The following is a 13,177-nucleotide window of genomic DNA, read 5'->3' as shown; positions in this document are numbered from 1 at the left end:
CTGCCTCCAACACAACAGACAACATACAACAAAATAAAAAATATGGTACAGGAGTGCTTTGCAAGAAGTGGCAGAATTTTAATCCAATAAGAATTGAACTAAAATATGATTCCCAGTAGCGGAGTGAAAGGAATTTGCAGATTACAGATAAATAAAGGTTAATATTATTATTCATTATTTGTTAATTACATGACCTTGGGATATTCACAATAGTTTATTTTTTAAAATAATGTAGATACATCATCAGATAATGAAAGAGTAAAAAAGTACCTGACAAAGGAAAGAGTAACGTAATTGGATTTTAATAATTTCACAAAGGAGCTGTTTAGAAAAGCTTGACTCTTTCCCAATGGTGTGTAATCCTATCTGTGCTGCCCAGACCTCTGTCTGTCAATGTATATGTTTGTATTGGCAAGGAAGTGATCCCTGAAGGCCCTGCAAACAGCAATTATTAGTCTCCAACAAAACACACAGATTGTTAAACATTTCCTGATCACAGCGGAAACAGGAAACAACGTGTACAAATTTTACCAGACATTAAGTCGCTAATTTTGGTATAATGGGGCTTCATTTATGAACACACTTCCCTGAAGAGAAGGTGTAGTTGCCTGGGGCCTCACTGGATTCTCCATTACTTTGCTTATTTTCCATTAATCACAGACATGGAAACTGATATCTCGGGTAAGCCTAACTATGCTTAGAAACCTACACAGCAATATATTAAAGCTGATGTATTTTCCTATTTATCAAAGGCTAGTCATAGATCATCAGTCCACACCCACACAGCCCCTCTGGTCATTATAGTGATATTTGTTGTGACTTCACAATTTTCCATGTGAACCATCTTTCTCAGTATTTTAAATGTAAAATAACTCAGTGTTTTAAGCAGTTCTAAACATTTTGGCTCATAACTGATACAATGCAGTTTGCCCAACACGCAACACAATATGAATTTATAATACAGGTATTCAAAAACAGAAACACTATCCGATGTGATTCAAATTATATACAGCTTATAAAAAAAAGTAGATTTGAGGAGAGGGACAGGAAGGAGCGAGGCATTTCTGGCCAGGTAAGCAGGCCAAGCCCAGCCACCACCTATACACACCAATGATCCCACCTGTTAGCCCAGGACTACAATCAATACATACACTGATAATTATACAGCTAAGGGGGGCTTGTGAATAAATACATGATTTTACTTTGTCCTATAAAGATCAAAAGGAAAACCTTTGCAACCATGAATGTGGAATCATGATGCTTTTTTTTTTTTAAATGCACCTGTAATTGTTTTATTACAGGCTGTGAGTAAACATGTGGAAGTCTAATCAGATGCATGACTGCTGTGGTGGTGGATATGCAGAAATATTTCAGCACATTGGACGGAGTTAAATATTTCTATGCACAGTATATGTGCATAATTGAAAGCTGCCTTCCAATTTAGTCACCTAATTCGTACATAATAAGGTTTAAATGCGTGTGAAATAGGTTTATAGAAAGCATTAAAAAAATAATTAAACAGATTATATCCTGGATAAGGGCGTCTGCTAAAAAATAAATGACAATAATAATAATAATAATAATAATAATAATAATAATAATAATAATAATAATAATAATAATAATAATCAGTTCGTGACTGTGAAAAACAATTAGCACAGGCCCCACCTAGTGGTATAGTAATAACAGCTTGTAAAATTACAAGAGTCCTCCAGCCACAGATACTATACTGAGGTTCAGTAGCAGAGTGTCCTCCAGACACAGATACTATACTGAGGTTCAATAGCACTGCTGACACCCTGGAGTTATATTGAGCTCTGATTGGATGTTCCTTATTGCATACAATTATAATACAAGCATGCACACTTTAGTCACCTGATCTACATCTGCTAATGCATACATGCCAACAGTCCCTATTTATAGTCAGGACAGTCCTGATTTCCTAGCAAATGTCCCGCGTCCCAATGCATAGGAAGAAAGTCCTAATATTTACACATAGAAAAAAAAATCATTTATTCTGCACAGTAGAGTTAGTGAAAACCACACGCTGTGCTCTTCTTGTGGCTGACACATCTGCTGATCACTAACTTAAGAACATAAGAATGTTTACAAACAAGAGGAGGCCATTCAGTCCCATCTTGCTCGTTTGGTTGTTAGTAGCTTATTGATCCCAGAATCTCATCAAACAGCTTCTTGAAGGATCCCAGGGTGTCCGCTTCAACAACATTACTGGGGAGTTGGTTCCAGACTCCCACAATTCTCTGTGTAAAAATGTGCCTCCAATTTTCTGTTCTGAATGCCCCTTTATCTAATCTCCATTTGTGACCCCTGGTCCTTGTTTCTTTTTTCAGGTCAAAGTCGTCCCCTGGGTCGACATTGTCAAAACCTTTTAGAATTTTGAATTCTTGAATCAGATCACCGCGTAGTCTTCTTTGTTCAAGACTGAATAGATTCAATTCTTTTAGCGTGTCTACATATGACATGCCTTTTAAACCAGGAATAAATATGGTCGCTCTTCTTTGCACTCCTTCTAGAGCAGAAATATCCTTTTTGTAACGAGGTGACCAGAACGGAACACAATATTCTAGGTGAGGTCTTACTAATGCATTGTAACGTTTTAACATTACTTCCCTTGATTTAAATTCAACACTTTTTACTATACATCCAAGCATTTTGTTGGCCTTTTTATAGCTTCCCCACATTGTCTAGATGAAAACATTTCTGAGTCAACATAAACTCCTAAATCTTTTTCATAGATTCCTTCTTCAATTTCAGTGTCTCCCATATGGTATTTGTTATGGACATATTTATTGCCTGCGTGCAATACCTTACACTTTTCTATATTAAATGTAATTTGCCATGTGTCTGCCCATTTCTGGATGCTGTCTAGATCTTGAATGACCGTTGCTGCTGCAACGGTATTTGCCACTCCTCCTTAAAACAGTCCTTACCAATTTGGTAAATAGAGTGCTGTAACAACACAAACAGAAAGGATACAAAGATGGCAGCAGCGGCAATAGAAATTGCCCTGCCATTAATTTACTTAAAATAAAAATAAAAATAATAAGAGTAGAAGATGAATGCATGAAACCAAAAAGGTACAGAAAAATACATTAATGTGCATTATTTACTGTTCAATACTTACTGTATTATGTAATGTATGAGTTTTTGCAAGGGGATATCTTAATCCTGATATGTTGTGACCTTAGTGCAAAGCCAACTTTATGACCTACAAACTTATCATAAGAATTAAGGTCACTTGGTCCTGTTGTAAGTCTGAACCTTACATAGAAGTGCTAGCGAACACACTCTCTCTCTCTCTCTCTCTCTCTCTCTCTCCCTCCCTCTCTCACTCTCTCTCTCATTTCTGATTTCTATTGCTCAAAGGAAATCTTTCAACCCTGGCTGGATTTAGTCCATCAGTTTTTTATGGTTTGTAACAGTCCTTACATTTACATTAAACGCTTAAGACATACAGTAGCACTAAACTAAACTTAGCAAGAAAAGCAGACATACATTTCAAGAATAATCTGTGTCAGTGTAGCTATAAAACATTTTTATACACTGTATTACGACATATACCAGCATTGTGTGTTTTTGTTATGGGTGAAAGACATTTAAATATTTGTCAATCGCATAATCTCAGTTCCTTTTTTGTGCTGTACTCTAAAAATAACATTAGAGAATATATCCACATAGTGGCGTTAGCACATTTGGGCTTTATCCATAACTATTAAACTCATTGGTAGGACACTGTATGTAATACTAAAAGAAACTTCTACTCGTAATGTTTGTCAATAACTTTTAGACGGTGCTTTCAGCTTTACTATGTGTTGAGTCACACATTCAAAGTGCAGTATACAGTAGTTGGTTAATTCAAGAAATACCTTCACGTATAGTAACAGTTACAACAAATGCCCAAATAATCTTTTAAAATAGCGAGATGTTTCTAAAATACACAATTCTTCACTGCAGGCACGAGAGGATATCATTCACATGCTGAAGACAGAGAGGACCAAGCCTGAGGTGCTGGAAGCTCAGTATGGCTCCTCAGTCCCAGACAAGGCTCTGCGTGCGTTACACAGGGACGCTGTCCTCACCAAAGCAACATCTATAGGAGACGATGTGTATGAGCCACCCATGGCAGAGGTACAGACACGCATTGATATTCTCATTATACCTTATGCTTACTTTTATGATACCGTCTGATAATCATAAAACTGTTCTAGATTATAGTTGGCTGCTTTGACAACACCCTACAGCCTTTAATTCATTAAAATGGACTTCAGAAACCAAAATAACTACTTAAAAGCATCTATTTGTCTTAATTTGTTAACTTTGGGTTGCGTTTTTCTTAAATAATAATACTGACTGAAAATCTAGCCCAAAGTGTTCTACTCTGTATTGCTTACATTATCTGAAACAGATAGTCAAAGCTATAGTCAAATACGCTTTAGTGGACTACATATAGCAATCATATTTGTAATCTATTCATTTATTTTGCTTTGTGAAGACAATAAAATAAACCCAAGCACCTGTGTTCAGTTTCTGTGTATGCTGTAGCTGAGCTTGTGTTTGGCCCTGTTCACCTGGGAGGGATAATGTATGTTTATGTTGCTTTGACTGTACAGCTGGACAGGCTGGAGGATAAACACAGGGAGACGTACCGCCGCATGCTGGAGCAGCTCCTGCTGGCAGAGAAGTGTCACCGGCGCACCGTGAACGAACTGGAGAATGAGAAGCAGAAGCACAATGACTACATGAACAAGAGCGACGACTTCACCAACCTCCTGGAGCAGGAGCGAGAGAGGTGAGAGGCACGCCAGCAACACAACAACACCATGGGGAACAATTCACAAAGCCAGCAGCACCAAAGTCCATACAGTAATGGGTAGGGACCAGCTTATATTTAGTTTAGGTAGTTCCAGTGTTCTCGGTCTAGTCCATGCAGAGCCATGCCTTGCTTCCTGTGTTGAGCACCCCCAAGTAAACCCACTGCTCCCCAGTTGTCCTATGAACTATAACACATTGGTCTTGACATGTTTCTTTTTTATTTGGACTTTTCTTCGCCTAAACATTGCATGAGGTCATATCACGGTATTTTAGCAACCTGATGTGACTTGACAATACTGCAATGTGCCTCATATCATTCAAACAAACCTGATAAATGCAGGTGAATCAGATTGTTATCAGTGCCTCATGACTGATGTGTGCTGAAGCGAGACCGGGCTTAACGTTACCCTTGCCAAAAAACAAGCACACGACATGCAGGTTTGGCATCTACAGAATGGATGTTGGGAGTACGTTAATAGAATGTTAAATAAAGTATTTCCCAAAACTGCTATACATTAGTGTATTTGCTAATGACAGCCAGACTTCCAATCATGGTATATCATAGAAATGTGTAGTATAGACACTGTAGGTACTGTACTGAAGGTACTGCTTAGTAAACCAAGTAAGTTTCCCTTTTTATCAATTAGGCAATTTTTGAAAAGAGATGATTGAATAAGCAGCAGGAATGGAGATGGTCTGTTGGTGTGGCTTGTAGAGTTGTGGTGACATTCAAGTTGGGCTTTTACAAACTAGGGAGAATATGGAGACACATAACTGGGCAAATTAAAACAGCCATAAATATATATATTTTTTGGACATGTCTAGAACAAAGACGTATCCATCAGCAAAAATATACTCCACAGTATTGTGTAACAAAAACTGCCATTTCCAGTATTTACACCTACTAAAGTAGTTTTTGGACTGTAGAATTGGTGGCGGGGGGTAACGGCGGGGGGTGGTCTAATGTTGTTTGTAACCTCGCTTTTCTCTTTTCCATACAAGCATTTTTATTAGCTTCCTTTCACAACCTGGTAGCACCTCCTACTTTTACTACAGGTGTAGGACAGACATGACACCACCTCGCTCATTGTTCTGCTCTCTGAATTACTTGAGTCATCCAGAGTTAGGGAATGGAAACAGACACATTTTGAAGAGGTTAGGAAGTCTCGACCTCTAAACTGCGTCTCTAGAGCTGGGTTAAGGCTGGTCTAGTTTAAAGCCCTATTTTAAAGTCCAGGTCAGTAATTAGATGTGGTTATTTGAAACACCAGGGATTCGTCCCTGGACTCCTCTCCCACAAAGCTATTTTCAACTTTCTGTGGAATCTTCCTCGTTCCCTAGAAGAATGTCTTTCGGCACTCTGTGATAACACATTCCTTTGTGCTGCAGTCACCCTGGCTTCAGAAAACCCCTGGCTGCCTCTGTGGTGATGTAATGTTAGGCCCTAATCACCTGCAAAGGAAACTGATCTGCAAGCAATAAAGAACGCAACCTTCACTTAAATAAAATAATAAATAAAAAGGATTTGGGTTTGCAGTTTCGGTGGAAATGTCTTTATCAGTTCATCATTGTTGCATCAGATGTATGCTCTTTCTCTTGAGTAAATGGAAAAGCAGTAAGGGATTGCATAGTGCTGGTGTTGGTATACTGATTATATTTTACACACAACACCTGAAGATATTTTCATAACAAGGGCAGTAACAACCTTGAAAAACATGGCATTAACAAAGTATAGTACTCTATACTCTGGTTTGTGGACACTCATTATCCTGCTGATAGCATGCACACCATTAGAAGTCACATTCTGACAGCCTCCTGCATGACTTTCATCAGGTACACTATTCTTAGTACATACCAAGGCTAAGCACTTAATGCTTTTTTCAACTTGATTTTATAGCAGTGCACGTGTAATATCAGTCACTGACACGTGCAAGAGTTCAAGAGGTGCTGTGACCTTTACGGCAGTTTTTTTTTTTCCTTATTTATTGGTGGCGACAGCATGAATTGCATAGGCTGGCTATGAAAGAAAACTGTTAATGAAACAAAACCTTTGTATTCATGTTGACATTTCGCCTAGTTTTTGTAAGATCTTGGTTTATTGAGTTAAAAGCAGAAACCGTGCTGGCAGATGAGCAAATTCAAACAAATCCATCTTTAATATCTATGCGCTATGGACTTCAAAAACAGGATTTTCTTGACTGATTCATAAAACAAATATGGACTGCAGACCTCGGCACATAGTGGAAAACTAAAGGCCCTTCGGGAAGAACCATAGTTACCTCCAGGGGACAATGCTGAAAACCTGCGTCTTCGAGCACGATAGTTCCCTGTTGGTAACTATAGTTCTTCCCTCTGGGCCATAGTTTCCCACTATACGCCTCCTCTCCAGTCCATACTTACTATATATTGTGTGGCAGAGCAAGGGGAGGAAGTGTGACAGGGCAAAGTGTGACAGGATAGAGTGGCAGAGCAGGGGGAGGAAGTGTGACAGGGCAGAGTGACAGAGCAGGGGGAGGAAGTGTGACAGGGCAGAGTGACAGAGCAGGGGGAGGAAGTGTGACAGGGCAGAGTGACAGAGCAGGGGGAGGAAGTGTGACAGGGCAGAGTGGCAGAGCAGGGGGAGGAAGTGTGACAGGGCAGAGTAGCAGAGCAGGGGGAGGAAGTGTGACAGGGCAGAGTGGCAGAGCAGGGGGAGGAAGTGTGACAGGGCAGAGTGACAGAGCAGGGGGAGGAAGTGTGACAGGGCAGAGTGACAGAGCAGGGGGAGGAAGTGTGACAGGGCAGAGTGGCAGAGCAGGTGGAGGAAGTGTGACAGGGTAGAGTGGCAGAGCAGGGGGAGGAAGTGTGACAGGGCAGAGTGGCAGAGCAGGGGGAGGAAGTGTGACAGGGTAGAGTGGCAGAGCAGGGGGAGGAAGTGTGACAGGGCAGAGTGACAGAGCAGGGGGAGGAAGTGTGACAGGGCGGAGTGGCAGAGCAGGGGGAGGAAGTGTGACAGGGCAGAGTGGCAGAGCAGGGGGAGGAAGTGTGACAGGGTAGAGTGACAGAGCAGGGGGAGGAAGTGTGACAGGGCGGAGTGGCAGAGCAGGGGGAGGAAGTGTGACAGGGCAGAGTGGCAGAGCAGGTGGAGGAAGTGTGACAGGGCAGAGTGGCAGAGCAGGGGGAGGAAGTGTGACAGGGTAGAGTGACAGAGCAGGGGGAGGAAGTGTGACAGGGCGGAGTGGCAGAGCAGGGGGAGGAAGTGTGACAGGGCGGAGTGGCAGAGCAGGGGGAGGAAGTGTGACAGGGCAGAGTGGCAGAGCAGGGGGAGGAAGTGTGACAGGATAGAGTGGCAGAGCAGGGGGAGGAAGTGTGACAGGGCAGAGTGACAGAGCAGGGGGAGGAAGTGTGACAGGGCAGAGTGGCAGAGCAGGGGGAGGAAGTGTGACAGGGCAGAGTGGCAGAGCAGGTGGAGGAAGTGTGACAGGGCAGAGTGGCAGAGCAGGGGGAGGAAGTGTGACAGGGTAGAGTGACAGAGCAGGGGGAGGAAGTGTGACAGGGCGGAGTGGCAGAGCAGGGGGAGGAAGTGTGACAGGGCGGAGTGGCAGAGCAGGGGGAGGAAGTGTGACAGGGCAGAGTGGCAGAGCAGGGGGAGGAAGTGTGACAGGATAGAGTGGCAGAGCAGGGGGAGGAAGTGTGACAGGGCAGAGTGACAGAGCAGGGGGAGGAAGTGTGACAGGGCAGAGTGACAGAGCAGGGGGAGGAAGTGTGACAGGGCAGAGTGGCAGAGCAGGTGGAGGAAGTGTGACAGGGCAGAGTGGCAGAGCAGGGGGAGGAAGTGTGACAGGGCAGAGTGGCAGAGCAGGGGGAGGAAGTGTGACAGGGCAGAGTGGCAGAGCAGGGGGAGGAAGTGTGACAGGGCGGAGTGGCAGAGCAGGGGGAGGAAGTGTGACAGGGCGGAGTGACAGAGCAGGGGGAGGAAGTGTGACAGGGCAGAGTGACAGAGCAGGGGGAGGAAGTGTGACAGGGCAGAGTGGCAGAGCAGGGGGAGGAAGTGTGACAGGGCAGAGTGACAGAGCAGGGGGAGGAAGTGTGACAGGGCAGAGTGGCAGAGCAGGGGGAGGAAGTGTGACAGGGCAGAGTGGCAGAGCAGGGGGAGGAAGTGTGACAGGGCAGAGTGGCAGAGCAGGGGGAGGAAGTGTGACAGGGCAGAGTGGCAGAGCAGGGGGAGGAAGTGTGACAGGGCAGAGTGGCAGAGCAGGGGGAGGAAGTGTGACAGGGCAGAGTGGCAGAGCAGGCGGAGGAAGTGTGACAGGGCAGAGGCCCTGCACATCAAGACATGTGTGTTTGTGGCTGCCTATGCACAGCCACACTGTGATTAATTGAGTGACTGGTGGTCAATTGAAGAGTGTGGAATGTGGCCAGGTGGTAATTGAATGATTGGTTGTCAATGAGCCCTGCTGTCACACCCTGTAAAAGAAGAAAGCAGGAATGTTCGGTGAGGGTGTGTAGATGAGTGTAGCAGTGAAAAGAGTGAGAAAGGTGATAGCTGGGCCTAGGTGGTGTTTTGTTTTGTTTGTGTGTAGTGTTTTTGTAAAAACTGTTATTTTGTTCCTGTTTTGATTTTGTTGGTCTGTGTGCCAAGACGCTCAATGGCAGTTCTGAGTCTGTGGGTTGCTATTTCTGCAGCTGGCCAGCCTTGACCACCAGTCACATTACCACAATATTAGACGTCATTGACCAGCAATGGCCAATGACAGCATTGTCTGGTCATTCACATCATTGGCTGATTTTGTCAATGTAGTCATATCTAAATCTAAATGATGACATTGCCCAGTAGTAGGTGGTCAATGTTGAAACAGTTGTAAATACAAATACTAAAATATACTGGAGGTAAAAAAAAATAAAAAACAAGCAACCCCTGTATATTTTAGAATACGTAATTGCTTTATTCAACAACATGTATTCAATATTTAAGAGAATCAACTATACAGAGATTTAAATTAACAACAATTCAGACGCCATTTTAGAAACTAGCGACATCAATTCATAACAAACTGCTCTATAAATCAAATACATTTTCAATTTTTATTTCTAAATACGAGAAAACCAATACAATATACACCTCACTGAAAGAAGAAGAAGAACTGCTTAATAGCAAATATGAAACGGGGGGAAACGTATCAAACTCAAAAGACTATTTATTTACACAATATTTGCAAATGCTCGGAATGAAAAGAAAGAGAAAAGTAACAAACTAGCAGATTGGAAGAAAAAAAAAACACTCCCGAAAATCAAAATGCTGTATACAGTCTTTGTTTAAACATCCAGTCCCCCAAAAATATATTTAATCCGAAAAATAACTGGAGGGAAAAATGAAAAAAGAAAAACAGCTTGGTCTCTGGTAATCCAAATCGAGTCGGAAGATTCTTCAGCGAGTAATATTCTTGCTGATCACGGTTTTGGAAGAATGAAGATCCACAGCAGGGTAATAACTCAGCTCCGTTGTATTTTTTATTTTTTTTTATAGATTTTTTGGATCTTTCCATAGGCTATACTGACTGAACTACAATGTATTACAAACTATACAAGCAACTCCATTCCCAGAAAATATATATCATTTCAGAAAGTGCGCGCATGACCCAGGAAGTCTTTTTTTTTTTTTAAAGGGATACACTCCTAATAGAAAATCAAACAATGGGCCTGAGAGAAACAGTAAAATCAGCTCATTTGTTTTTTCTTTATGCGTACCCTTTTCTTATAAAATAGTGTTGCCTGGCCAGGCTTACTGCTGCTAAAAATAAGAGACAGCAGGTGGAACGCTTATTGTCCCACGTTATGAGGCATGTGCTACAAATTGGCATAGTTACACACACCATTGCCCGAGATTCATTCGGAATTGTTGACAGTGGCTGGCTAATGTCTGAAATACTCTACATTTATGTTAAGAAAACAACTTTGGTCAAAATTAGCGCAGGAGATGTGAATGACCGGACATTACTGTCCGGTCATTCACATCATTGGCCGATTTTGTCAGTCAATGACATCATTGGCCGATTTTCGGACTTTGGCTGTAACATATTATATCAATTACTTTTCTTCTTCATTAAGTCCTTCTAGCGATTGAGTATCCTGTTGGATCCTGATTGTCCTTGGATAGAAAGCTGTTGGATGTTTCTGAATTCATGATCAAGAACAAGTTGTGGTTAAGGGTATGTTGATGAGCTGTATCAGGTGTACAAGCCTCTTTGTACCCATCCAAAGGGTTTTTAAAATAAACTTTTTCTAATTCTTCAAGATTTGGATACAGAACCAAGTAAAGTGGTTCCAAATAAGTTTTAAATCGTACACCTTCATAGAAAATGGAACATTTTTTAAAAAGTTCTCGGGTACTGTAAGAGACGATTAAATATGACTGCTATTATGTTGTCTTTGCTGTGAAGAGAGAAGTCCTTTAAAAGCTTACCCTTATACCTACTCGAATTGGTCGACCTCTTTCTTCTTATGTCTGGATCCCCTTAATCTTATCTGAGAAGCTGCGAAAACTTCAGTCAGGGCATGGACACTCGACATGTGATGCTAGTGGTGACTCGTGATTATTGTGACACCATGGATTTGAAGTTTATTTTGAAACACCAGCTCGTCATACTGAGGTGAAACTGAAGGTACAAACCAGAACCAGTTGTGAGGTTGTGAACTTTTAGGAATGGCCACATAGAAAATTATAATGTTGAAATTCCTTAGGAAGCAAATAAGGGTAGAATTTTAACCACTAAAGGGCCTGGCTGACTAGCTTACACCTTTGGTACCTGGAGAGGCTGAAATCCATACAAGAAGACCAGTGCTCTATTTCTGTTGTGGTCCTGTTTCCACGCAATTGATGCTTAGTGCTTCAAACAGGTCTCATCCCGTGGGGTGGGTGACCCAGACATTTCCTGTGCTGTAAATGATTGTGACCTTTCATTGGGATGCTGTGGTTCTCTTCGCCAAAGGCTGAAAGCCATGTACAAAGCAGTGGATCAAAACTAATTTGGCCAATTAGGTCTTAAAACTTCATACCGACTTCACTTTATTCAGAGTGCAATAAAGATGCATTTAACGCATTGGTACTGTCGTGTGTCACGAATGGAAAATACGAATAACGTGCTGCTGCCACTCCGTGCTAAACGTTTCTGTTTAATGCATTGTGGAGTAGTGGTTAGGGCTTTGGACCGGAGGGTCGTGGGTTCAATCCCCGGTGGGGGAAACTGCTGCTGTACCCTTGAGCGAGGTAGTTTACCTAGATTGCTCCTGTAAAAACCCAACTGTATAAATGGGTAATTGTATGTAAAAAATAATGTGTAAAAAATAAAATAATGTGATTGTATGTAAAAATAATGTGATATCTTGTAACAATTGTAAGTCGCCCTGGATAAGGGTGTCTGCTAAGAAATAAATAATAATAATAATAATAATAATGCTTTAAGACATGTATACATGGACACTTAGGCCCTGCCCACACTATGCCTTTAAAACGTATTAGTTACCTTTAAACCAGCTTAAAAGTGCTAAATACGGTTTGCATCCACACTACGCAGTGTTTAATACCGTACTCAAGCACAGGACAAGAGACCATCTCAGGAAGTAGTCTCGAGTCCGGTTCTAAATTAGGCTAGATCACATCAGGTAGTGCGGTTTGTCAGAAGTGTGGACGCTGTAATACCAAACTACATTTTTTGTGTATCCTCCAATATCCCCAAATGCTTTCTGATATGTTTGGCGAAATACTCAGAACAAGCGCCTGAAGTGCTATCAGTGTACATTCTGCACCGAGTATTAATTTGTATGCTTAAGAAAATAATCTGTTAATTTAAGGGTGAAAATAACAAAAGCACAATGATAAATTAGGTGACTGCAAAAATGAAATGCGAGTTAAAAGTAGAATCAGGATGAACAATTCAAGTAATTTGTAAGCTCTGTTTGAAATAAAATTAAGGGGACCAGAATTAGGCTCAAGCAACATATGAAGGTAAAAACAAAGGCTATTTTGTAATTAACAGCTTTTTTCTGAGTTTAATTATGAAACAGAATCAGATCAATTTGTTTAAAGGGACGTCACCTGATTAAATAAAACCCCCAAACTTCCAATCCCTACTTGTGTGCGTGTGTGTGTTCGTATTTACTTTTTCCCCAAAAATACTTGTTTTATTTCTTTTTAGCAATATGGATCTCTATTAATATGAAGCATAACACGTTATTGTAAAATAATCCAATGCATGATGGGATATTATCATATTTATTTCCACTGTTCATTGCGCTGCTAGGAACTGTAACCAAACTATTTTAATAGTAATAGTGTGTGGACGCATTAAGCCCGACTAAACGTGAA

At 41.6% G+C, this 13,177-nt stretch overlaps 1 protein-coding gene across 4 annotated transcripts in view; it reads left to right on the top strand.

The window, feature by feature from the left end:
• The window catches only part of LOC117962508 (filamin-A-interacting protein 1-like), a 60,291-nt gene that overhangs the window by 38,983 nt on the left and 8,131 nt on the right, over positions 1-13,177 (top strand). For all 4 annotated transcript variants that reach the window (XM_034917841.2, XM_059023520.1, XM_034917839.2 and 1 more), the window contains exons 3-4: positions 3,976-4,149; positions 4,632-4,810. In XM_034917841.2, coding sequence (XP_034773732.2) covers positions 3,976-4,149; positions 4,632-4,810 — 353 coding nt within the window. The remainder of the gene's footprint in view (positions 1-3,975; positions 4,150-4,631; positions 4,811-13,177) is intronic.

This window comes from Acipenser ruthenus, chromosome 5, assembly GCF_902713425.1.
Source record: "Acipenser ruthenus chromosome 5, fAciRut3.2 maternal haplotype, whole genome shotgun sequence".
NCBI classification, from domain to species: domain Eukaryota; kingdom Metazoa; phylum Chordata; class Actinopteri; order Acipenseriformes; family Acipenseridae; genus Acipenser; species Acipenser ruthenus.
Note: the sequence above shows the minus strand (reverse complement) of the source record. Positions and strands in the feature narration are given on the sequence as shown.